This window comes from Osmerus eperlanus, chromosome 17 (assembly GCF_963692335.1).
Source record: "Osmerus eperlanus chromosome 17, fOsmEpe2.1, whole genome shotgun sequence".
In the NCBI taxonomy this organism is placed as follows: Eukaryota; Metazoa; Chordata; class Actinopteri; order Osmeriformes; family Osmeridae; genus Osmerus; species Osmerus eperlanus.
Window position 1 is genome coordinate 4,929,841 of NC_085034.1, and position 27,035 is coordinate 4,956,875.

At 45.9% G+C, this 27,035-nt stretch overlaps 2 protein-coding genes across 5 annotated transcripts in view; one reads left to right on the plus strand and one right to left on the minus strand.

Annotated features, from left to right (window-relative positions):
* The first annotated feature begins 293 nt into the window (after nt 1-293).
* LOC134037431 (endoplasmic reticulum-Golgi intermediate compartment protein 2-like) lies at nt 294-4,636 on the plus strand. Its single transcript, XM_062482699.1, has 15 exons — nt 294-431; nt 799-943; nt 1,059-1,167; nt 1,269-1,315; nt 1,407-1,474; nt 1,604-1,644; nt 1,759-1,860; nt 1,978-2,073; nt 2,199-2,254; nt 2,475-2,573; nt 3,050-3,147; nt 3,452-3,614; nt 3,809-3,888; nt 3,997-4,082; nt 4,203-4,636. The coding sequence occupies exons 2-14, from the start codon at nt 838-840 to the stop codon at nt 4,063-4,065; spliced, it is 1,134 nt and encodes a 377-aa protein (XP_062338683.1). The 5' UTR covers nt 294-431; nt 799-837; the 3' UTR covers nt 4,066-4,082; nt 4,203-4,636.
* A 525-nt stretch (nt 4,637-5,161) lies between these two features.
* Nucleotides 5,162-27,035, minus strand: part of si:dkey-97m3.1 (fatty acyl-CoA reductase 1) — a 35,942-nt gene continuing 14,068 nt past the window's right edge. The window contains exons 3-13 of one of the 4 annotated variants that reach the window (XR_009932522.1): nt 15,477-15,652; nt 12,390-12,569; nt 11,900-12,077; nt 10,261-10,305; nt 9,931-10,049; nt 9,614-9,681; nt 8,157-8,328; nt 7,690-7,819; nt 7,408-7,535; nt 6,830-7,169; nt 5,162-5,642 (exon numbers count right to left, since the gene is read on the minus strand). Coding sequence is in view for 3 of the 4 variants with exons in the window: in XM_062482696.1 (XP_062338680.1) it covers nt 7,007-7,169; nt 7,408-7,535; nt 7,690-7,819; nt 8,157-8,328; nt 9,614-9,681; nt 9,931-10,049; nt 10,261-10,305; nt 11,900-12,077; nt 12,390-12,569; nt 15,477-15,652 (1,359 nt within the window). In the remaining variant the exon portion in view is untranslated. Of the gene's footprint in view, nt 7,170-7,407; nt 7,536-7,689; nt 7,820-8,156; nt 8,329-9,613; nt 9,682-9,930; nt 10,050-10,260; nt 10,306-11,899; nt 12,078-12,389; nt 12,570-15,476; nt 15,653-27,035 lie in introns of all 4 variants that reach the window. The other 3 variants (XM_062482697.1, XM_062482698.1, XM_062482696.1) reach the window with 3 other exon arrangements.

Sequence of the window (27,035 nt, forward strand, 5' to 3'; positions counted from 1 at the left end):
CTTCTACCATGATTATTAGTTGTGTCGCTACCACTCATTAGGCCTAATATTTGGTTGTATTGCAAAGCTCTATACCCGCCTCGGTATTGCTTGGCATCTTCCCTATGGTTTCAAGACAGACAGCTCGACACCTTAACACAGTGTAATCAACGCTTTGTGAACTGAAATCCACAGAGGATAAACCTATTTTCATTGATTCCACGTTTTCATGGATGTATAGCTCCACCTGGTGGATAAAGGGGAACACTTCACCCCCTGCAATCTCGTCAACAACTCGCGCAGGCGCAGTGAAGATAATACTGTCAAAAATAAGGAAGAATCTTATTACGTTAAAGCGTGTTCACATTCTGTTCTTGTGGTTTTGTTTAATGAACCCTTATAGGTTTAATGAGCAAGACCTAAGTAATAGATTTCTAAACGTATTAACGCAGGTAGGAACAGTGCGAAAGACAGTGAATGACTGAATGTGATGACATGCTTGGGAATGGATGGTGATTTAGAAATTAAATGTGATGGACCGCCTCAACTGGTCAGTTTCAATATAATTTAATTGTATTTCTTCATTAGGCTCCTGTCATTTGCTGTTGAAATGTAGCGATGATCGTTGTCTTGACAGTTTTAGGAATTGCTTTCTCGAGTCGATATGCATGCACTGTATACTGTATACAGTGACCATGGTTGGGCATAGTTTTGGGGTCGGAAGTAAAACGTAAATTTACAGAAACAAATGAGAGTGCCAATGTCACCACATTGGACAGCCAACACTTGTGCTTGTAACTGATGGTGCACGTGTTTCAGTTTACCCATGAGCAAGGGAGGAGGTAAACAGTCGCGAGGATGAGGCGTTTGTCGAAAAAGAAGGCTCTGAGCCTGGTGAAGGAGTTGGATGCTTTTCCAAAGATCCCGGAAAGCTATGTAGAGACAACTGCTACCGGGGGAACAGGTGCATATTACAGTCGCTACTTGGTTATTATCACAGAATTGTATGCTACTGCATCGAGTAGCATTCAGTTTGCCATTATCCTGAATGACTGAATGTTAATTATTGTCCTCTGCAGTGTCTTTGATAGCATTCACTGCCATGGCACTGCTTGTCTTCTTTGAGTTTTTTGTCTACCGAGAAACCTGGATGAAGTATGACTATGAAGTTGATAAGGATTTTTCCAGGTATGTCTAAAGGTTAACGTATTTATTGCGGTATAGTGTCTGTCTAGACTTCAAAGTTAGCCTACGTTTTGATCATAACACTTATCTTTTGGTATCCACAGCAAAATGAGAATAAACATAGATATCACCGTTGCCATGAAATGTCAGCGTAAGTTTTCAACCTGCAAAAGTACAGTTTTGGCATACATCTTTGAAATATCATGGATACATTTGAGATAAATTTATTATGCTGCTTTCAGATGTGGGTGCAGACATTCTGGATCTGGCAGAAACCATGATCACATCTAATGGTCTTCGCTATGAACCTGTAAGTGGATCAAGCCTATAGAAACGTCCTCTTCAAATAAATTACTCAGATCTGCATACTTGTGTTAAACAGCACCCTACATATTCAACTTTAAAACCCATAGTATCTATTAATTTTTTATAATTTTAGGTGATTTTTGAGCTGTCTCCACAACAAAGACTGTGGCACAGGTACAAACTTTCCTCAGGCAGCTTTCACAGTAATATGCTCTTACCTGTTCAGGTAGCTTCTGAACTGTACAATCTTGTTTTGTTTCGAGTGTCTGACTTGCTTCTGGTCCTCAGGACTCTGCTGCTGGTCCAGAACAACCTGAGAGAGGAGCATGCCCTTCAGGAGGTCCTGTACAAGAGTGTCCTGAAGGGATCCCCCACTGCCCTGCCCCCCCGGTCAGTCTGGGTGTTATGTTGCCTCAACAATACCCTTCTGCATGGTGGGATTACAATGTAATTCAAGCAAGTATGTTGTAATAACAAGGAGTGTGTATTGTGTGTGTGTGTGCTTAGGGAACACAACCCCACAGAGCCTCTCAGTGCTTGTAGGATCCATGGGCATGTTTATGTCAACAAAGTAGCAGGGAACTTCCATGTCACAGTGGGAAAGTAAGTCTGACCCAACAGTAGGTAAATAGTGTAGTTACAGCCATGTTTATACAATGTTGTACATTACTACTCTGTGCTGTTGCTTTTGGTGACTACTCATAGTCCTGGTTTGCTGTCTTTGTCAGGCCTATCCATCATCCTCGTGGACACGCACACATAGCTGCCTTTGTCAGCCATGATAGTAAGTTATCCTACCACTCACTTGTCATAGCCATAAAAACTTTCAGTCAATTTTCTGTAAAATAAATAGTAATGCGGTTATGCACAGACTTATATTTTTTGTCTTTTTGATGCAAAACACTTTCAAGGTTAATTAAGGTTATTGTCAGAATTTAAAGTGTCTTTGTAAAATAGAGGCATTCAGTGTTCATCCCTAGTTGTCTTTCCCCATTGCCATGCAGCATACAATTTCTCCCATCGGATAGACCATCTGTCTTTTGGTGAGGAGATCCCAGGCATCATCAATCCTCTGGATGGCACAGAGAAAATCACAGATAACAGTAAGTTACTGCTCCTCCATGAAACCAGTATAAATGATGGAGTGTGTCTTTATGTGTCCTTTTACACTGTACCAGTGCATTGTTGTTTGCTTTGGAGGGACTCTATTTGCTGTTATACTTTGCTGTAAATATATTTCCATCATCTCTGACTGAATATCCTGCCACAATAAGGATGAAACTATTTGCTATTTTGTTACCCATTTGAATTGGATTAGTGCAGGTATAGCTTTATTACAGCAGACATGAAAGTCTTTTAGATTATTTTGGGGAAATAATCCTACACTTGAACTACATACATTTTGGAGCAAAGCCTTCGTTTTAATTTAGATATGCCTAAAATAAACACATTTTACTGTACAAATTTAGTTCATTTAGAAATTCTACAGTTCATGCGGATGAAATGCTTTGCATAGTATATCCTTCTTTTGTTGTGTTTTTGCAGTGTGTATTTAAGATTGATATTGTTGTAATTCCAGATAACCATATGTTCCAGTACTTTATCACAGTAGTTCCCACCAAGCTCCACACATCCAAGGTGTCTGCAGACACACACCAGTTCTCTGTGACTGAGCGGGTTAGTCCTCCTGTGTTCCCTCTTACTTTTCCGGCATTTAGATAAAGTGTTGATTAAAAAAGTTATGGTTTATGAAAAGCCTGAAAAGGAAGTCAAGTCAAATGACCGCCACAATCCTAGCTCGATCGATGTGGCAACCACTGCGATGTCATGACGTTTCATCAGCACAGTCTTTGAATCCTAGAGGGGAATTGCCTTGAACTCCCCCTGCTGGGTGCACAGTGTCAGTGCATATTTTGCATCAGGACCAATATCACTGGCAGACAGTAAAGTGCACATGAAACAGAAGCTCTGTTGTCCTCAGGAGAGGGTGATAAACCATGCGGCGGGCAGCCACGGCGTGTCTGGTATTTTCGTCAAGTACGACACCAGTTCTCTGATGGTGACGGTTAGCGAGCAGCACATGCCACTCTGGCAGTTCCTGGTACGACTATGTGGCATCATCGGGGGCATATTCTCCACCACAGGTAACTCTTGGTCCACCCTCTACTTTCTATACTAGTATGAACCATCAAAAATATCTTGATAATTCAGACTTAATTAATCTAATATAGTATAAGATGGGTCTTACGCAATGATGTTCCCACACTCATTTTGGTGACATAATGGTAAAAAAAGAAAAGAAAAGTAGTCTAATTCCTTTCTATGTGTCTTCCTTCAGGAATGCTCCATGGACTGGTTGGTTTCTGCTTTGATGTGATTGGCTGTCGCCTCAAACTGGGTTCATACAGACCCAGGGAGGTACCAAGAAAAAAACTCGATCTGGCAGTGACTTGAGAATCTTTGAGTGAATCCCTGTCTTCCTGGTGTTGATAATGTTACAGTACACTGTGTTTTATTTGTTTCCAGGCTCCATACCCAGGCAGCCAGATAAATAACCATGCACCTCTCCTATCAGACGACACTGCAAGCGAGTAACCAGCCTGAGCTGGAACCTGGGCTTCCTGTCCCCTGCTCTGGGGAACCTGGGCCTCCTGTCCCCTGCTCTGGGGAACCTGGGCCTCCTGTCCCCTGCTCTGGGGAACCTGGGCCTCCTGTCCCCTGCTCTGGGGAACCTGGGCCTCCTGTCCCCTGCTCTGGGGAACCTGGGCCTCCTGTGCCCTGCTCTGGGGACATACAGGAAGTACCAAAGCACAAGAATGTTCAACTGACAGACTTTCATACAGCTTCTGTAGACCCCATTATCTATGTTTTATTTTGCAATTAAAGGACAGCTGCTAATTTTGTATGTTTTATTTTACCAATTAAGACGAAAATGAAAATTGTTTCTTGAAATGAATATCTTGGGGCTGTAAACGTCAGGTGTTATTATTCTTTGTTCCAAGTCATTGAGCATTTTAATTACAGTGCACTGATATGGAAACAAGCTGTCTACAATGTTACACTTTCATATTTGCATTTTGACTGCCTAGGTATTTTGCAGTATTTGTTTTGGGTTTGTAGTTGTATATAAAATTAGTTATTTCTCACATTAAATACATTTGTCTTGCTTGGTGTTGAAATTTTTCTAATCTGTTCGATAAAGTTCCATGTGCAACAGTAAAAGGGTGAGTTTATTTCCAGTTTATTACTGAAGTGATGTTGTTCATATACACTATACACCAGTCCACAGGTAAGGTGTTTTTTACTTTTATTCAGCCACAGTTTTAAAGAGATTCTACAGCTACACATCAACATGTGAATGCTGACCTAAAAAGAAAACTATAAAAATAAGCATGAGGATGATAGTTGACTGCTGTTGAAGTTGTATAAATAACTAGCCTACATTGTGGCCCCAAGATGTCCTTTGATAACATTGTCAATGTGGAGTATTTAATGTCTTCTTTTTGTCAAAAGGTTTGTAGGCCAGCTGCACTCTGCACTTGGTAAACCAGCACGTACCCCAGGTTGTAATTTATTCAGAATTTTGAATTATGATTAAGACAATATGGTGTACAAACTGGAACCCTCTCTTGGTATGTTCTTGGACAGTCTTGCTCTCAGAAACTGAACAGTTTGATGAAGTTACATACAGTTACTGCTGGTTTTTCATTTTATAAGACATTGGAAGTGTTTACAAACAAACAGCTTTCCGTCCTTAGTTTGCATTAAAAAAAGACAAACTATTGCACATAATAGGACAGGATAATGGAGCATAATGGATAGCACACTAGTATGTTTGATCTCTTAGATTTTATTAAAGTTTTGCCAAGCAGACATAAATGAAGTGCTTTCAGAGCCAGAGACATAGGGTGACTGGACATTTTGCAAATGGTATTAGAAAAACATTTATGAGACAAAAATCATAGCACAGGTGTGGCTGTTAGGAAGTGTCAGTCCACCTCCGCTTTTAGAATCCAAAAGCAAGTACACCACTTTTTTGTCAACAGGACACACACATAAGAACAAACTTCACTAACAAGCAGGATGTTATGTTGATCCCTTTCTGATGCTACTTCATACTTAAGATCCATAGCATGATAATTGGGTTGGATGGGTGGGGTCATGGTCCCTTCCTGAAATCAGGAAAGAACAGTCACCATGTTTGCACCCGAAAACTAGCTTAGCATACAAAAATGTAGTATTTCATTTCTGAAGATGGGTTTTGGGTTATCTTTCTCAATTTGTTTTCACTTCAATATATCAATTAGTCTGCCAAGAGTCGATACATCAAATGTACAAAGACTGTGCATACATTTCTTCATCTGTTTTATGAAAACTGGTCTGCTGTCACGCTAACACTTGTGGTAGATTTTTTGGGAAGCTCTCTGGTAGAACAGACAAACTCCTAACGGAATGACACACTGTCTTTTTGGTAGGTACAATATATAAGAATAATATATAACTTCAAATATTTACAGTAAATATGCACAAAACTGTGTTTTATGCGTAATTATGTATAGTCCCTCACCATGAACAGCCTTCATAAGACTAGCCTTTGTTTGATGCAATAATTTAAAAAGATGAAAAAGTAGTTACCCTAGCCTCAGTAGAAACTTCTGTACAAACAGGCAAAAGGTGAATGAGCATCAAAACAAACAAGGAGTCCAACACTGTACGTTAAATAACATACTGATATATCAGTATTGATAGTAGTTCATTACAACCATCAACAGTAAGACACTGGACCTGGCCATGTCTTTGTAGTGTTACAGTTGCTGTCTACTGTACATTTAGATTTAGGGCCAACAACTAACTGTTGATATCTAAAATGTTGAAATGGCATTGCCTACAGCCTGTTAGTGTGTGTGTCTTAAATAGGCAGTACGTACGGGCAAATTAATACTTGCCCAAAATCACCCATCTTTAGAAAAGAGAGACCATGGATATTTTAAGATTTCACACCATTAATGATTCATGTACAGAAAGTGCCCAATTGTGGAGCACTGACTAATTTCAAGTATGCAAAAATAAGAAAAAAACAAAAATCATCACAATTTCCAAGGCAATATATCACATGAGAGGACAGGCAATGTGACAATAAACGTGGAGAAAGCAGAAGAAAAGAAGAAAAGTATAGGATATTGTAATGGATCTTTAGTTGCATATATAATCAGTATAGGTATAAATATAAGTATAAAAATAATAAATTTGATGTGGAGTCACTTGGCTTTGTATGAACTACGGGGGTTTTGATGAATGAACAGTGCAGAATCTGATTTTTTGTTGTTGAAATGAATACATTCCATGGCTAATAATATACCTCTTTCCCTCCTAATACTTCAAACTCCATTAACTCCTCTTCTGTCCCCCTTGTTTTACCACCTACACTCAGAAGGTCATCTTGGTTGGACTGGGGGTGGCGTTTGCTGAAGAGGGGGGGGGGGGGGGCAGAGAGGGGCCGAAAGGTGCTGTCTCGTTGGCTGTTGCTGCCGGTCAGTTAGTTGGTGAGAGTACTAGAGGCTCGGAAGTAGGAGAGGAACTTGAAACAGAGGCTGACGACAAAGTACCAGATGTTGCGGGCCATCTGGGAGCGGGCGATGAACACCCTCCAGAAAAAGACCAGCACCAGGGTGTTGAAAGTGTAGCGGATATTCCTCAACCTTGGAGAGAGAGAGGGAGAGAGGGAGAGGAGGAGAGGTGTCAGGGGAGAGAGGCAGTCAGAGATGTATAGGGAGAGAGTCATAGTGAGAGAAGTTGACATACAGGACATATATTGAAGGCTTGATAATCACATGATCACCATCCTGCATTGAAAAAAAAGGCTAATTTCCCTTTCTCTAATCCTTCATGTAAGTATATTTGCTGAAGTGCTTTGGTACATGTTTGTAATTGACTTACTTCCTCAGGTGCTGTCTGGCAGCAGGGATATCTGACATGTCTTCATTCAGAACGTACTTTTTAGTGCCGATACAGTAGTTCTCAATGTACTCTGGCCAGTTCAGCTGGCGGACGTCAAAGTTGAACGTCTGCAGGAGCAAGTAAGGAAATTCACAGAAGGAGGTTTATATGCTGAGACAGAATGGTGATCATACATACCATCTACAAATCCACCTCGAACACTGTGAGGGAAGCCCTGGATTAGTTCACAGCTCGTAGCCCTAGCGGTGAGTGGCAGCTTACCTTCCTGTCCTCCGGGCTGAGTTGACTCATCAACATGTTCATATTGTCGGAGTTCCACTCCCAGTCCTGACTGCTGAAGTACTCCAGCAGTCCGATCGCCTTGTGGAGCCGGTTGAATATGCGCATCATCCTGGCCAGGGAGGGAAGCAGACATGGAGGGGGTTATATAGTGTAGAACATTTCAAGTGCTCATTTAGCAGACGCTTTCATCCAAAACGACATACAGAGGGGAGGATTTAAACCTGCAATATTTTGACCTGCAATGAAATGCTCTACCACTGAACCATTACCCACCCACCCAATACACAACATGTTCTGATCCATTTTATAGTAATTAAGCTAAACGTAGTCTTAAATTCCAGAACCATGGTTGTGCTCTGATAGAGATGACTAGTGGGAGCTTATATGGGGTGGTTCTTGTGGCCATCCTGCGCTCTGCCTGTGTGTCCTGAGTGTTAAGGTCTCACTGTGGCTTCTGTCCAGACAGGCGCAGATAGAAGTCGTAGATGAGGGCAGGGAACTTGTGGCTGACTAGGATCCAGTACTGGTTGATCAGGTAGTTGGAGGTGATGTTGGCGTTGGGCCTCCGGAAGGCCTGCTCCAGAGGGTTCCTCTTGAACGTGGACATCACATGGTGCTCTTGGGAGGAGCACAGAACAATATTAGGATGAATGTGAGTGAAGCACTGATCCTATCTTCTGATATAAAGTCATAAATATCAGTCAATAACACAGTTTTCTGCTATTCCTGCACTGACATAGTGATGGAGCAAAAGCAATTTCAGGGCTATCTCAGATCTTCAGCTATTTCAGGGTTAATAAAGGACAGAGATCACAGAGATGTAGAACAAAGGGCCTGGGTCCAGTTTCCTTTAGCTTTTGCTCTTTATAGAATTACAATTATGAACACATTTAGACCAGTATATATCACTGCTAGACCCTCCTCCAGTGGTCTGGAATCTGTGCGACCTAACGCCTTACATCACAGCCGACCCGGTCCTCCGCATTTCCATGGTAACAATGCAGCCAGCGGCTCCGTTGATCAGACTCAAGGTGACAGACCAGATGTGCCCTGGCTGGCTCACGGGCTATGCTAACAGCACCACCGCTAATCGCTAACGAAAAGCCTCCACACCCCAGTTGCCATGGAGATAGCAGTGGACCACGACTAAACCAAACTGTTGCTGCACCGCCCACAAAGCTTTGCTAGGGGTGCGGCACCAAGTCAGATGTTGGCAGGCTGCATCTGTTACACCACACCAACGATCTGTATAGGTAACCCGAAACCCGAATGCCTATGATTACATTTAACCCAACCCTGTGAACATCTTTGTCCACCATTACCCCTCTTGGCCCCATTATTAGCTTGATTCCTAGCCCTCTATGTGGGCCAGTGAGATTAGCGAGCACCGTGCCTGTTTCATAACAGTCAGAGAGAGTGATGAGGCCTAATCCCGAAGCTAGCCATCTGGAGACAATTTCCAGGGTGAAAGGATCAGATTTCCTAATCTGATAGACCGGGGAGTTTAATCTGAGGCTGCCCGACGCCTGTGGCCATCTAATCTACAATCTCCTCGCTGACCGCTGAGGTATACATGACTGGACAATAGCTAACAATTATTGTTGGAGCACTGATATTGGTCCATATTCATGACTCATGTATGACCCTGAAGACCAGTTACACAACACTCTTCGGCAAATATGATGATTCATGCAATACGGTAACAGATATAGCCATATGCAAACAATGCTCCAGTGAAAAACATTTAAGTCTCCCACTCTCTGCTAAGGCCAAACCATACCACCGGCTGTTTATTAATGGTGACTTCATGATGTCATAGAAACATTCTGGCTGAAATGTCTTGCAGGGGGTTCTATGTGTCTTGCTCATCCCTGCCACCAGATGGCAGACAAAGAAAACCTACCGATCTCTCCCCAGTGGAAAGGGTTGATGCCTCCTGTTGTGCAGTTGTACACCAGGGCTGACTTGGGTCTAGAGGATAGAGAGAGAAGAGGTCACTGCATGGCTGTGATAAGAATTCCTCCCCCAAATATTTCCACACCACAACCGCACCACTTACTCTACTATATAACCCCAAGTATGGGAGGCATTATGGAAGATTTCCAGAGTGTGGAAAAAGTCACAAAGAGGGGGGGGGGGGGGGGGGGGGCGCGGCTGCTGGTTAGTTGATTTGATTTTGTGTGTGGGTTCAATCATAGTCCACCTTCAGGGAGTGTTAACCTGTGCACTGCCGTGTACCAGCCAGCTGCCAGGGTCAAGTTGATGACCACGTCCACAGGGATGAGGTCTGCCACGGCGTCGTTGTTGGCTCTCATGGTGCGCAGGATTCCCTTCCCTGCCTGCAGGACAGGACGACACAGGACGACACAGGCTTACAACCAGCAGAATGCCTTACACTGTGGGGAGGTTTTTCTTAAATGAGACCTTTAAGAGGTTTAAATTGTTATTTAATTTTTTTCTTCGGTTCCAGATTGGTTATGGTGGGATTAGATACCACTCCCAGAAGAGGCAGGTGGATACTAGTATACGGATGATCGACTAAAATCATACCGCAATGAAGACTCCACTTGGTCCGTTGAAATTGTCGATCCAGCCCTGAGTGAGAAGAGAGAGGAACGTGTTTGAGTGATGGGAGAAGTGGGAGCTCCTCATGCGCTTCCTCGAGCTCTGCCCTGACACAAGGGACAAGGGCATGGAGCTCCAGTGCTCAGAGCAGCAGTGGTGAGGCTGGCGAGAGTGTGCTGAGTCAGCATGGAGATGGAGGCCGGGTGGGTAGTAACACAGGGTCAACGTCAATTACGTGTCATAAAAAAATGGCATTACAAAATGAATAGGAGTGCTGGTAATAGACTGTGCTGATGTGTGGGTATGTGGCTCAGGTTAATGCAGGGGCCAGATAGCTCTGGTCTTAACAGACACTCGTGTGGTAAACAGAGCCGTCTTCCGTTCTGCAGTCAACTGCCAATCAGATTGCTTTCTTAAAGAGAAAGAGGGAGCCAATAAATCTGTGAAACCTGATAGGGGATTTGTTAATGATCTTTTAACACTTAGTGGGATACTGAAGTACTGGGGATTGAAGTAGCATAAATCTCTCACACACACACACACACACACACACACACACAAATAGGGTTGCAGTGTCCCTGCCAGACCAGGCCAGTCAGAGCCAAGGTACCCTCACACAACTCCTGGCTCAGGGGCTACAGGTGTACAAACACAAGCCGATATAAAGGATAAAGAAAGGGGTTGTCTATTGTGTTCATCTATAACTTTACATCTTTCCTTTAAGGCTTCCAGGCGCCAAAAGATATTTGGCAGGAGAGAAAGATAATAATCACCACTTATGCTAAGTGAAGACTTAAATGCTTAACTGGATAGAATTTAATGCTGAGATGTTGGAAAACCGGTAAAGGTTAATCTTAGTATGGAGAGCCCCATCAGCTCTGCACCTGCTGGTCTTCTTCACTAGCATTCAGCTGAACTTTCCAAAATTCTTTATTGACCTTCTGTGGGGACACTCAGGGACTATTGAGTTTCGGGAATACCTCCCTCCATCTCAGATGCTAGGGTCAGTCTAGATTACCCTCTGAGAAGCAGGCTGAATGGACAGATGAACAAACATATTTTATACCCCAAATACTAATCCTGACCCAGGCCTTGTGAAGCCTTCAGCCCTGAGCCGCTTAGGATCCAGAACACAGGAGTGGTATTGACCAGTGTAATGTTACAGCGACCAATAGCTTGTTTCTATCTGTTTCCAATAACAACAGAATATTATGGATGTGAACAGGCAGGCTGAACACTAGCCCTAGGGCTTTTACTGAAATGTGACACTGTTTCAATAATGATAGCGTCATACATCAACAGGCTGGAACATCATGACAACATTACACATGACAGTATCCAATTTTTTGGCTGTCCAAAGGTTATGGTCAAAATGGTCAAAGGATGTTTTTATTCAGAGCATGAAAGTAATAGTATGGTATGTTTTGTATTCATGTCCCGTTTGTAGAGACATTCAATAGTCAAGAGGAGAACATTCTGGGCAGAAGTACTGCATTCAGTCCTGAACATGCTCAAGCATCCACACAGCATAAACTGAACAAACAGTGACAGTCGACATTGGAGTGTCTGACCCACGACCCCCCGCTTATGCTGCTCCTCTGCCCAGGTAAGAGGTAACACTCACAGGGAAAGGCTCCTGCCAGCTGGCCCCCACTATGGAGGGCCTGATAATGCCAATGTTGAGCTTGTCACTCTCCTGCTGGACCACACACTCGGCCAGGGCCTTGGTGTAGGTGTAGGTGTTGGGACGGTCCCCTATGAGGCGAGGGGTGATATCACGCACAATACTGTCATCCATCCACCTGCAGACACAGCACAAGAGGACACGTGGATGTTACTGGACGACAGACAGACAGACAGACAGACAGACAGACAGACAGGGAGATGTACTGTACACGTCAGCTAATGTCCTCCTTATCTGTCGGTGCATGGTGTGAACAGAGCTGTCTGACAATCCTCCTTGACCTCCATAATCCTCTCCAGCAACACTGCTTGGTTCCAAAAAATTCGATTTCTTAACTCGGAAATCAAATCTCGGTTCCGTCCCTGAATGGATGAGAGGAGAAGGAGCCCACATGGATCCCTACCTCAAGTAGAAATGAGGCTGTACTCACTCCAGGGACTCAATGAGCTTCTTCGGCTCGACAGGCGGGGGGTAGATGACCTCGTCGATGTGCCTGCGGTTGCAGTTTGCATAGGCGGTGGAGATGTGGATGAAGGCCTCCAGGTGCTGCATCTGCTTGGCCAGAGACAGGAGCTTCTGAGTGGCGATCACATTCAGCTGCAGGGCGTGCCTGGCAGAGATGAGGAAGACACAATAAAGCTCCCAGGGAATGTGTGTGGGGCCTGTGTTGTGTGTGAGTTTATATGTGTGTGTGTGTGCGTGTCTGTGAGAGAGAGAGAGAGAGAGAGAGAGAGAGAGAGAGAGAGAGAGAGAGAGAGAGAGAGAGAGAGAGAGAGAGAGAGAGAGAGAGAGAGAGAGAGAGAGAGAGAGAGAGAGAGAGAGAGAGAGAGAGAGAGAGAGAGAGAGAGAGAGAGAGAGAGAGAGAGAGAGAGAGAGAGAGAGAGAGAGAGAGAGAGAGAGAGAGAGAGAGAGAGAGAGAGAGAGAGAGAGAGAGAGAGAGAGAGAGAGAGAGAGAGAGAGAGAGAGAGAGAGAGAAAGAAAGAGACAAAGTGTGCGATTATGTGTGTACAAATGTTTGCCTTTTCAACAAGGAGCATTTGCAGACTTCGGATTTATTTTCTCACCACAGGAAGCATAATGAGATACATCAGACACAAACCAGTTATAGACAGAATGAGATGGAGAGAGAAGTAAAGAGAGAAGGAGAGAGGAAGAGAGGGAGAGAGGGAGAGAGGGAGAAAGGGAGAGAGAGGGATTTAATGAATTAAATGATGACATATAATTACAGATAGTGAAAGAGAGAAAGGATGAGAAGAACTAGCAACTTCTGACGGACACACTCGCATCATCAGTGATACCACTTACACCATGTCATGCTTACGTGATGTGCTCCAATTCCACAATAAGCACTGCGCCATGCAAGCCTTTGCTTTGTCTACCAACACAAACAAATCTCCAAATAGCATACCACATCCGTCCATGACACACCTAGAAGGAGGATTGTGACAACCATAGTGACATAAGGAGAGAATGTTGCCTAGGGATGAAACCAGACTGACTGTTAGGTCATGTCACCCAGACGCCCATGGGGGACAGACAGTGCTGCTCAGACAGAGGCAGTCAGTGTGTGTGTGTGTGTGTGTGTGTTTGTGTGTGAGAGAGAGAGCGAGAGAATGTGTGACGGTTGATGGGTCCATAGGCATAAATCAGTTTCGGTTTGGCGGCATCATGTGGCCCTGTAGAGACAGCTTTGGGGAGGCTTGCGGTCGTGACAGTCAGTGTCACCGTGAGGAGACGGTTCCGGTCTGAGGGTCCAGCTAACTATGGAGAAACATCACTGTGACTGTGGTACCTACTTACCACTTCTAGCTGTTTCCTTTTCCGGGCTGTTCCAAGCCTGTGACTCATACCCAAACTGACGCCATAGTGTCTTTATTTGGGTGACAGACGGCTGCTAGCGGTTAGCGGGAAAAACGCTACCACGGCTATCAGTACTTTGGCGCTAGCCTTGCGGTTCTTGATAGTGATTGATTGTTGCAGGACCGGTCTGAGGTGTGCCTGCAGCTATCTGAAGTGCTCTGCTCTCTGTCCCACAGCTTCAGCGAGAACACTGTCATCTGATTTATGCCCCTGCCCTCCCTAACAAGGTTGTTGCCTGGAACACTGAGAGTTATGAGTCTGAACCAAGAATGGAGGGAGGGAGAGAAGGAAAGAGCATGACAGAAAAAGAAAGAGAAAGAGAGAGAGAGAGAAAATAGCCAGAAAGGAATGAAACTTGAGAAGGCGATACAACGAGAATATTCTGCTAGTCGGGTGGGAACCATTCAGATTACAGGGAGGCAAACTGAGCTGTTAGTCCAGCCTAGACATCCATCTGCAGCCCCTTCCTGCTCCCAGACGGACATCACACTCTCTCCGTCTCACTCCCTCTCTCCGTCTCCCAGATGCACCGACACCTGACCGCAGACAGAGCTGTCACCAGCCTAATCCCACAGAAGCCCTTTACCCCGGAGTAGAAATCAGACAAGTCACTCTCTGGCTTCAGCAGGCTGCAAGCTGAGGGACGTACAGTGTCTCAGTCTTAATTGCACAGCCTAAACATAGTTCCTCTCTTTTTCCATCTATCGGTGTCTCTTTCCCATCGATGGACGTGTTTCTGTTCTATATGTCACAACACCATGCCACTACGCCAGTCACATTCTACTTTGCGTAATCTGCTGCATGACATCGCAATAATACGACTTGAAATCTAGAACTGGATGCCGTCACATTCTTTTCGTTGGTGTAAGAGGAACGATCCAAGCCCATACCGGCGTGTATCAGCATGTGCCCCGCATAGCTGAGCAACACCACAGTCACAGTAATGGCCTACTAGCCCGGGACTGCACCCGCCAGAAAATGCCAGTACATATGCCCCTTCAACATATCGACAGACTGCTGTCCTCGGGAATATTCAGTTGCAGCAGCAAGACCCAGGGCGACAGGCTTAGATGACACTGATGCACACTGCCTCAGTTTGATGACATCATCGAGTGTACTGAAACGTTTCGTGCGACAATACGAAGAGTTTCGACGACACTCGGTAAGTTAAGAACCAATTTGGGAAAATGTTCACCAATTTTAGTCTGTCAGTTTTGGTGTCTGGATCCTGTATTCATCATGGGTTCATTGTTAAAGCTCTTTGTGTTTAGTCATCCTTTTCCAGAACCAGAATGTTTAACAAATATAAAACAAATCTATTGTGATGTCAGTTCTTTCTCAACATCCTCCTTCCATTTATTCTACATCAGAACAAAAACATCCTGTAGAAGACTCTGCTCAGTGGCCCTTCCTGCTATATGAGACAATGAGCAAATAATACCCGGTCTTTCTGAGTACACACCATCAAGCGTAGCCCAGATAAAGGCCATGGCATCACAGCTTATATGCAGACTGGAGACCCCAGTCTCTACTGTGGGGAGGCTGGAATGTGCCAGGGGACACCTATGGTGTATAAACTAATTGTTTGTGAACGTGTGTGTCGATGTGTGTGTTTGAGAATGGGTGTTTGTGTGTTTACGTGTGTGTGTGTTCTCACTTGAGAGGCTCGTCGAAGCGGATGGTGGCGGCGCAGTGGAAGACGACGTTGATGCAGGCAGTGAGCTTCTCCACGTCCTCGGGACTGATGGCCAGGCCAGGCTGTGTCAGCTCACTGCTGATGGGAACTATCTTCTGGTGGAAGTCTGGGTTGTCCTCCCGGACACGGTCAAACAGCTGAAGGAGACATCACACACACACACACACACACACACACACACATGTGCACACACACCCACACACACACACACACACACATGTGCACACACACCCACACACACACACACACACACATGTGCACACACACACACACACACACACACACATGTGCACACACACCCACACACACACACACACACACATGTGCACACACACCCACACACACCCACACACACACACACACATGTGCACACACACCCACACACACCCACACACACACACACACACACACACAGAGTCAAAGATCTGCATGTAGGATCACATTTTTACACACACGTACTAACACACAAAGACATATGCACATACAAACTATAAATAAGCTCATAAACCACTGATTTGTTCAGCTATTGATCCACATTTCTTTTGTCACTTAGGCTGCAAGTCAATCAATGTTGTGCGTAGACAACACACTTTGTGCAGTAGCCAACCCTGATGTCAGTTTAATTGATGTCCACAAGTGTTAGTCAGGTCCTATGCAAACTCATTCATTTGTAAAAGAGTAACAGCAGCCAAATAAACACATTGGAGATAAGGTCATATTGTGTGAAGTCATTGATGGATCGCTTTAGTCAAATAGGAAGCCAGTAAGTGTGAATATTTGCATGTTCCCTGCACCACGACCAGTTTGACTGGATCACTGACTGACTGGCTGACTGACTGGCTGACTAGCTGCCTGGATGGTTTACTGACTGCAGTTTCAGTAGCCATGTGCGTCAATGTGAGGAAGCATGCTGCTGCAGATTGGGTCACAGAGTTCAAACTGAACATGTGTTCCTCATTGCCAGGATGAGTCAGAGCAGGGCAGAGTGAGAGAGCAGCTCATTATGAATGGGCCGAACCCTGGGAAGATAACACACTTCATTACCAAGGAATGAAAAACCACATCCGTTAAAACCCTGCTGTGACTTGCAGAGAGCATGGCCTCCAACTGTTATCTTTAAAAACTGAGCAACACCAGAGCAACCAACCAGAAGAGCTCCTCCCCTCCCATCCCCTCCCGACTAGTAATATTCCACCTGTTCTCTCAGTGGTTAGATATTCACTATGAGGAGAGCAGGCTGCATTCCAGGGGGATTTAGTGCACCCTGTGTGTCTGGATTTAGGCTCCCAGACGTCCTCTAGAAGTACTCTACAGCCCTGAGCGCCTCAAGCTCACTGATAATGCATGGCCTGATAGTTATAGATCCTTTACCATAGCCCCTGAGTGCATCAAGGCTGGGGACTGTCCAGAAAGGGTACACGGTTATTGTAAATATAGGATTGTGAAACACAAATATAAAACGAAATCCAGACTCACTATGCTGATCTCTGTGCCGTTAAATCACTGAGAAGCTGCATGCATGTTGACATTTAAATGTGAACTAAAATGTGTACGCAGACATTGTTGAGATTGCTAGTGATAGATAGCACAACATAAAAAGGGTGTGTGCGTGGTGAATGGGGTGGGTATGAGGCTGTCACGCAATGCTCTGTGAGTTATGAAATGTGTGCGTGTGTGTTTGGGCTGTCCTGGTAAGCAGAGCACTCCCAGTGAGGGAAGAGGAGGACAGATGTTGAGTAACGCTGCTAACAGCTGTTCACTTCCGTGTTCTCTTCATCCCCCTTGTCCCCATCTCTCTTCCCATCTCTTCTATGGCCCCATGCTGATGGCTGTTCGCATCACATCATGACATTATGACAAACCCTGATGTCATGAGCCGAAAACAAGCCACAGTGGTCATGTTGTGCTGCTAAGAGATTTACTGCTGTTTCATAACTCAGGGTCTTGGCGTACTGTACTTTACCCTATTTAAAGAACGATCCTGTTTAGGGGTAGTACTTGCTCCAAGACACTCACCGAGGTAATATTGTGCATGTGTGTCTCCCAACATTTTAAATGCTTTAAATATTTATTTAGCCAAGTCTACCTAGAATGCAAAGGTTCTGGTATAATTGAAATTACAGTATTTTCTAATAGTATTTTAGCCCAGTTTTGCTGTGTTTGTGTGTTATGTTATTACAAAATGTTATGTACTACAGTCATGATGTAACCTAGACCTACAAATCACACTCAAACTCCAAATTCCTGGACTAACATCTGGCAATGATGTGTGTTTGTTTCTCAACCTCATCCCTGCAGCATATCTCACTCTATTCATGCATTCCCAAATATCCCAAAATGTTTCTACCATGCAGTGTCCACGTCAACTAGTTTTTTAATGACATGTCCTGGATGATGGAACATCAGACTAAATCTGGTGACAGAGACAAACAGCCCTTTTAAAGTGTGTAACCAAGCAACAAAAACACTTTTGGGTCTTGGCAGCAGCTCCTTAACCACTCAGACTGGGTCAGAAGGACCCAGCCCTCTGGAGAGTGCAGGCTCTGTTCAGACACACAGCACACAGGTACGGTGTGGCTACTGCCATCTCAACAACTGGCATCTGCCTGGCAGTTCTAGGCTTGTTCTCCGTCCAATCGGGTGGAATTGATTCAACACACTCCTCGGTGTAAACGTCCCGAGTGGGCGGTACTTACACTGTGGAGTGAGTTGAATCAATTCAACTCGATTGTACGGAGGAGAAGAGATCGAACGGATGGAAAAGCGAGCGGGCGAAAGCAGGGTTTCTGAGAGGTGGCTGTTGCGTGCGTAAATCAAGAGAACCCCGATTTGGAAGGGCGGTGGGGGCGAGGGAGGGAGGAAACGTGGACTGACAAGCAACGAGACGACACCTTTCACATGTGGCATGGTGTTCTATAGGTCTGCTCAGAGTGGCATGATGAGAGTGAGGAGGCTCTATCACACAGGGTGAGACTGGTAAAGAATATTAGAAGCTACAGCCACAGAGGACTAGACACAAGTGACTTTCTGACCACAACCGTGGACTGTATTTGTACAATGTATCACAACCTGCATAGAAACTAAACGTATCATAACCGGTATAGGTACTATGTGTATCATGAAAACCTTGCTGGACAGTAATTACACACAATCTTAAAGGACTACAACCTCAACACCAAGAACCCAGTGACTCCAGCCGAATGGCAAACAAGCCGAGGGAGCAAGGAACACAGCTTAAGTGAGAAACGGGGAGGGGACAAGAGAGAGAGTTCACTGGGGTCAGCAGGGTGAGTGAGGACAGAGACTGTGGGCTTCTGTGAGGCTTTTGTTCAGTGACAAGGAGAGAAGGGCATTGTGGGATCTTGGTGTTCTTTTGTTAGCGGCTCTCTGGACAGGCGGCCCTTCCGTGCCAGCCCCACACTGCCCTAACCCTCAACCCCCCTTCCGCCCATTGGGGTGAAGAAAAGAAGTGTGTGTGTACACAAGTACCCCCCTCTCCCCCCCCCAAAAAAACAAAACAACCAAAAGATAAGTGGCAAAAATCGACCAGCCACTCAAAGTGCAGCTGGGGCTCAACTGGGTTCAACGAGCCGCTGACCACAGTCCTGATCTTATATTCTGTACATATCAGACACAGAGCCAAGATCTCTGCCAGAGAAGAAAGCATTCTATTCACTCAGTGGGATATTTTATAGGTTTCCCATTGAGTGCAGTGGTGCATTCAATGGGAAACCTATAAAATATCAGTTTTGATGACTGCCTGTTGTAAGTCCTCAGTTATGGTTTTGCAGCTTGTGAGCGGTTGCCAGTCGTCTTCTTTTCCCCTCTTCCTGTGCGCCCGCCTGCGTGAAGGAGCCTGGAGGTTGTAAATCTCCCTCTTCAAGCCATTTCTGGGGACTTTCACAGAAACTGACGGCAGTTTTCTTTCTGCTGGCAAACTCAAGCAGCCATTTAAACAGCACTTCCTTTACTAACTGCCCTTTAAAAGTGGGCAGTCTTTCACAGCCCTTTAGATGCAAGGCCGCCCCCTCGAGCAAAAGGGTGTCCGAGAGAGAAAAAGGATACAAAGAGACAGAGGAGGAGAAATGCAGTCGGAGGGAGAGAACGGAAAGGAGGATGAATGGTTTGCTCTGCCCCGGTTGTTGTGCCTAGGGAGAATGGTACAGTGCTCTGCAGCATCTTTAGATCTGCTCGGAGATAATGCCCAGTGAAGCGGAGGGAGCCCTCATCGGGACTGGCAACTTCACAGGCGGGAAAAAACATTATCGCATAGAAGACTGGAGAGAGGAGAGTGGACCATGCTTTTCCTGCCTGCTTAAAAACACACTATAGTGGCCATTCAGTCATGCATGTACAGTATTGCCCAAGAAAGCCTCACCGACAGACACAAACACCCATGCAAGCACACGTGAAGCACTGAAACAAACAAACATCGTCAAGTCTTCATCACTCCGTATGAATGTAGACGGAACTCTAATAAAGACTGCTGCCAATTACCAAAGCCTTAAGGAAGCTGGAATTCAAGTGCTCTGATTAAAATAACAATAAAGAGAGTGAACCAGGTGGAGCGTCTGTTTATAGCAGGCTGCTGGGTAATTGGCCCTGCTCTGTGGTAGGCCTGCTCTCTGCTGAGTCAGCTATACACGTCCAATCAGAGAGCAGCTGGCTGGAAACGTACAGTAGCTCTCTTCTCCCCATCCCTCGAGGTGGAAAACAGCTGAATGCTGCATGTTCAAATCTGACCTCCATTTCCAGCCTACACAGATCTAGTAGCTGCAATGAGAGAAATAAGGCCATAAGGCAGACATCATGGTCCGGATGCTTCCTGCTAACAAACAGGCTATGCTATGGTTGAAACGATAGCTACCCTCGCGGCCTTACTTGTGACCTCTTCAGTGGATGAAAAGAGTGAATGTGAGAAAGGATGCCGGGTGTAAAAGAGCTCCCCCACACATCAGCACAAACTGACAAACAGGCCCTCAGAGCCGCCCTCTGCTCTCGTGGCGCTCCAGGGAAGATGTGCGGGAGGGGGACAGGGAGTGGGGCTTGGGCTGACAATGTGATGCTGATCCTGGGGAGGAGGGAGAAAGAGAGGTGCCCTGCTGGGTCCATCTGGAAGAGGAGTGGGCGGACAAATCAGAGACAGCTGCCGACGGGGAGAGAAGCACTTCTTCTCTCCTCCGTCCCTCCTTTGCTCTCCAATCCTCATTAACCCCGCTCCAATACGGATATAAAACAGGCTGCGTGCGTCACTGAGCCCCCAGAACCTTCTCCCTGGATGCCGACATAAATCTCTCTCAATGCTAAATGCCTGTCGGCTCTGTCTGCTGTGGCTTAGAACTAAACCTGCTGTCTAGCCATCCTCCACCTCACACACCTGCCCGGGGAGGCTACCCAAAAGTCACTGCGTCTATGGATCGACATGAAAAGGATCCAAATAACAAATATAAACCACAGCCTTCTCCGGTTCCCCGTGTGTGTTTTCACATCGTCCTGTATCATTCCCTTGCCGAGGCTGGCTCACCGACTTGGAAATTGTTCCTTAAGGAGTCTTCTGAGACAACGGCAGCCTCTTCTGGAACTCATCCAAACTCTCATCTCCTAATTCATCGGTGCTAGTCAGGGTCTCAGAAGAGGAACCAAGGGGGCGTGGGGGGTTGAAGTGGGCCAGAACACCGCTCAGAACACAGCTCATTAGCGCATTCTGAGAGATGGAAGGTTTTCAGATGCCAGCGTCTGCTGCTCTCGTCAATATGGGCCGATCAATATCAGCGTAATAATAGGGTTTACAGTGACAGCGATTATAGAATTATGTGGTTTGGCCGTTTGAAATGCTGATGGCATCGTTTTCTGTTTCAGAGACAGTGACCTCATGCTGAGACAAAGGAAAATTCAATTATCCTGCTTTAGAACAACCCATACTAACAATGACTGCAGTTCCAACAGTAAGACCAGTAGGGGACCATGATCCTATAGAAGGGAACAGAGGAGCTTCCCATACAGGCCCTTCTGTGTGGTTGCCCACTCAACCACACGTAACGCAGGAGCAAAACCGTGTCTTCCAGTAGTGGTCACCCGCTGGGTTTGGGGAAGGTGACCGATATACCAGTGAGAGATCAAGTTCCTCTTTTTGTGCATGCTCCTCAGGTTTTTCTGTGCGTGTGTGTGTGTGTGTTTGCATGTGTGTGTGTGTAGTTCAAGTCCCCTAGCCTGGCCCCTGTGGTGGTGTGTGTGTTTACAGATGAGTGGAATACTGGGGCCGGGGTCGCAGCTCTGCTGTCGTCAGCCCGGAGATTAGAGAGGAAACCAAGCTGAAACCCCCTCTCCACACGCTCCACACACCCCACACGCGCCACTGAGCTCAGAGACACACACTGGAAGACGGCCTCCAAAACACACACGCACACATTTCTACAGCTATAACCAGAAGAGCTCGAATGCATTCAGACACAAACGCACACACCGAATCTATGTGTAAGGTCAGCACCCTCTTGCTGTGAAAACCATCCTCGTTTACTTACGCCTGAAAGGAAACACCTGAGGGAGCTCTGTACGGTGACGGTGTGTCTTTCTGGCAGACTGGACGGAGAGTCCGATCTGAGGACAGGGGCACTGGGAGGCTGGAGAGTCTCGAACACGATCCCTGTGGATCGGGGTTCTCATCTGTCCTGTCACCAAACCTTAGACCCTCTACCTCCCCTGAGGTAACGAGGCCAGGCCTTCTCCATCTTGGACTGGGTCAATAACACCCACACAGACCCACACTGGCCAGAGTTAAGTAATTACACATCCAAAAGTCTGATCCTCTCTGGACTTCACCAGCCTCTCCAGCTACTCCTCCTGCAGCTCACCTGCACCATCTATCAAACTCAAGTTCAAGACCAGGTCTCTCAGGGTAGAACGGGCGGTCACATTGAGGCAGGACTATGGGCAAACTTGTTCTCCAGTTCAGTCATGTAGCAAGCTAATACATCAGAGACTGAGACTTTGGAGCTGGCTGTGATGCAGAACAGCGTACCGCTGCATCTGGATGCTACTCATCAAGTCACTCAACAACAAAAAGGCCAAGGCCAAGCTAACTCCCACAGAAACATACAAGGTCACCGTCATGTTTGATCAGCTCAGTGACTGCTTCTCCAGCACTGTAGAACAGGCATCTGGATAGTAGAGACTTAAGGGAATGGGGCAGGAGATTGGCAGGCTCTTCATACCCTTTAGCGCCACTGGGGCCCCAGTATGAGAGGGACTGAGCAACTGAGCATGTGCGAGAGCGTGACTGTCAGCCCTGCATACAATATGTTTGCCAGCAATGCTTAATGTGCTAATTTGTTTGACAAACTACAGTTCATTTGCAGGCTAATTACATACAAAGCCTGTCTTCTCATATCCTCTCTCTTCCTCTCTTGTCCTCTCTATTATCCTTTCTTGGGGGGGGGGGGGTTCAAGAGTTCCTGGAGTGGTTGCTATCCGCCTGCCTCGCTGCCTCTCCCCCATGCCACATGCCAATCAGCACAAGATAGAGAAAGGAAAAGGGTTGATGCTGACAGCCACCTCCAAGACCTCTCTCTGCCACGACAGGGTTCAGGTAATGTGCCTGACTTTGGAATGCTGCAAGGCATGCTGGGAGCCGGAGTGCAGTACTACATGTGAAACCGGACGGTTGTGTGATACCCTTCTGAAAAGGTTTATACTAGAGGAGAGACTTCACTATAGTACTCTGCATGAAAAACAGGAACAAGCAGAAACACAATCCAAAAACCACTTAGGAAGAAATCGATAATTCCTCAATGTTTATTTAGCTGGGAAGATCCTACCTTTCTAGATGCAGACATCTAAATCAATACTGCTATTCAGCCATAATAGACCAGCATTGTTCTGGCAAGTCACAACGCAGACAAATTAAATAAACAATACACATAGATTACTGTTAGCTCCTTTGCTAACAAACACACTGTGATTACTCTATCCTCACAACAATAAACAGATTCCAATAACACAGCAATCCTACAGTATTTGCCTGGATAAAGTAAAGCATTAAGTGAAGCTTCCCCTCTCCTCTCTGGGGGATCCTCCCTGGTCTCTCCCTGTGTAGCAGGCCACACCTGCGTTCCTACACTTGTTAATACAGTCAATGATGTCTTTCTCTGACTGTATTCCAGAGGCCTTTGCTAGTACCAGCTTCGCCATCGAAGGGAAACATTAATAATTCATGCTATAACTGCAGGGCAGAACGTAGCAGACACCGACCCCACAGCTTCACTGAAGCACTAAAGAGTCGAGAAACTGACAAATGCACAAGTCTACCTCCATGGAAACACTACTTTGAATGCACTGGTGGATGAAGGAAGTCTAAACAAGACTGAACTTGTGTCTTTCAGTGTTGTCACCTCAGCCTGTGATGCTAACTTATAACTTTGAAAGGCAGCATATCTATTTTGGTGAAAATGGCCCTAAAAATAGGAATTGTCATAGTGGGTTACTGTGAAAGTGTGCTAGATATCTGGGAGGAGTTCCATAAGATAGAGATCTTGAATATAGGCCTGATGCCAACTTATGATCTTTCTGATTATTACAAGTGCCTACATGCTGCGGTTAAACCCATTTCTTAACTTACTTTTCATAGAAAGACTTGGGACTACATGTAACCATATGGGTGTAACCAGTACCCCATGCCAGATAATATAATAACACAGCCCTACATGTTTCATCCTGCCCTACCTGCCTCATCCTGCCCTAACTGCCTCTCCCAGTCCTGGCAGCCATGTTAGCTGTGCCCTACCTTAATGGTGAGTAAACTTCAGGCACATCACCAGAAGAATACCTGCCTATCTATGAATGATTAAAACATCACAATAAGAGCAGTGTCACTGACAAGAGAGATGTGGTTGGGTTAGGGTCTGCTTTTCTTCCTGATGTGACATACCTAGATACCTCGCATCCAGCCTCTTTCCAAGAACAGCTACAGAATCAAATTATAGTCAGGTTAAGAGCCAGGCAAGGATGAATGCAAGTCAAGGCTTGAACTGAATACATTAACTCTCTCTCTCACCCCCACATCCCCCACAGTAACACACATAACACACACTCAAAGACAAAGTCACGGTGCCCCTCCTTTACTGCTCCACCTCACAATGTACCTCTTTATTCTGAGCGAGGGAGAGAAGAAAGACAAGAAGAGGACAAAGGGAGGAAACGATGACTCTTCCTTGCTAAAGAACAACAAAACCGCTGTTCAGTGAAGCCTTAGTTCCCCAGCCTCCCTGGCCTCCTCCCCCTCCCCTCTGAAAAGTCCTCTGTATGTCTGAGCAAATACAGTGGGCACTGGTCCCACTGGTGGAGAAGGAGGTGGAGTTACAGTGGGCCTTCCATGTTTGATCAAAGGGCTGAGGTAAGAGCTGGCATGGTGGAGTATTTATCACAATCCCTATAAGCTACCGCTAGTCACACTGGGGACCGGGGACCCCCCCCCCCACCCACAAACACACACACACATGCACACACACACACACACACACACACACACACACACACATGCACACACTTTCTCTATCAGACCGTTCCTAGCCACCTCCCACTAATCAAACTTTCTGAAAGACAATCAATGGAACCATTCACACATAAAGGGATCCCAGCCCACTCACTATCACTCACCGACACAGTCAGAATGTCCTTCCGTCTCTGCTGTTCCAACATTCCTCACCTCTCCCACGTCACACACCCTCCTCCAGACACAGGCCTCTGCTCCAGACACAGGCCAATACTTTGTTAACATTTAAATAAAATAAGGTTTGTAAAAGCAGGTCTATGGACTCACTGGATGTAGGTTCTACTGGTGAGAGACTATATTTTCTATATGGAGAATTTTCTACTACACAAACCTTATTACATATGATCTATCACCCAGGCATGGCTGCAGGTAGCAGTCAGTGCTGTCTACCTGGCCTTCCCTCCTCACCCAAGTCAGGGAGCCTGGTCTGACAGAATCCTCTAAAAGAGCCACAAAACTAGGGGAGCTCTGCCGATTGGTGGTTACCTAGCAACAGGTGTTCAGAGTGACACTCAAGAGGCAACAAGGACAAAACTAGAATCCTAAGGACACAGCTGGAAGAACAGTCTGTGTAATGGAGCCCTCTCCCGTTCTCCTTCATGAAATATCCATTCACCTGTGAGTGGAAAAATGTGAACCGCGACACTGGCATGAATACCAATTAGGGCCAGGGATGTAGCCAAAGTGCATTGTGGGAAGAATCATTTATTACATTGCATTATTGTTGAACAAATCAACTAGCTACGATGTAAACCATTGTGTGCCCCTCCTCCTTGCCCATGTGTCTGTATGCTCAATTTCCATGTTTCTATAGACAGAAACTGACTTTAATAAACACCTGCAGTTTGCCCTAGTTTAAAAGCCACGCCTGGAGAGAAAGTGGAGGCATTTGAATTAACCACATCAGGTACGTAGGTTGCAGCAATCCCCCTGCCCACCCGCTCCTCTCACTAGGCCACTACAGTGTGGAAATTGCAGTGCCATTACCAGCCGCCTCCATTGTTGTGACAGAGAGGGCTAATTAAGTGGTGAGAGATGCTTGCAGTAATTGGAATCTGGTTCTGGTAGCAGGTTCACCTTGGACCAAATGAAAGAAATATAGAACTGGGCTGAGGTGAGGGAGATTGAATTCTATCCAGTCCCAATATTTATCTCTGTATAACACCAACCAGATGCCATTGCGAAGAGAGGCTGGATGTAGTGAGGCTGGAATAGTGAGGCTGGAAGTAGTGAGTATTTGCACAAAAGTGAAAGACTGAGCTGAGTAAAACATTGAGTGTGTGTGAGGAAAGCAGTGTGTGTGGCCTGCGCAGCAGCAAAGTGCACAGGAACACGCAGCTACAGCATGGCTTGGTGAGCACGTCAATATGTTCAACCTTTCAAACCTCATTAGAAGTAACACAGTCAATTTTTTGTGTTGACTCACAGTCTGCTGCTCAGCTTGCTGATCCACATCTCTCTCTCCCTCCTCATCTCTCTCTCTCCTTCCTCCTCTCTCTCTCCCCCCACATCTCTCTCCCTCCACATCTCTCTCTCCCTCCTCATCTCTCTCTCTCCCTCCTCATCTCTCTCTCTCCCTCCTCATCTCTCTCTCCCCCCCACACCTCTCTCCCTCCTCATCTCTCTCTCACTCTTCATCTCTCTCTCTCCTCACATCTCTCTCTCTCCCTCCACATCTCTCTCTCCTCACATCTCTCTCTCCCCCCACATCTCTCTCTTCCTCCTCATCTCTTTCTCTCCCCTCACATCTCTCTCTCTCCCTCCTCATCTCTCTCTCTCCTCATCTCTCTATCTCCTCATCTCTCTCCCCCTCCTCATCTCTCTCTCCCCCTCCTCATCTCTCTCTCCCTGCTCATCTCTCTCTCTCGCTCCTCATCTCTCACCCCCTTATCTCTAGATTTACCCCATCATCCCTCTCCTCATCTCTCTCTCTCTCCCTCATCATTCTCCTCTTTTCTCTCCCCTCTCATCTC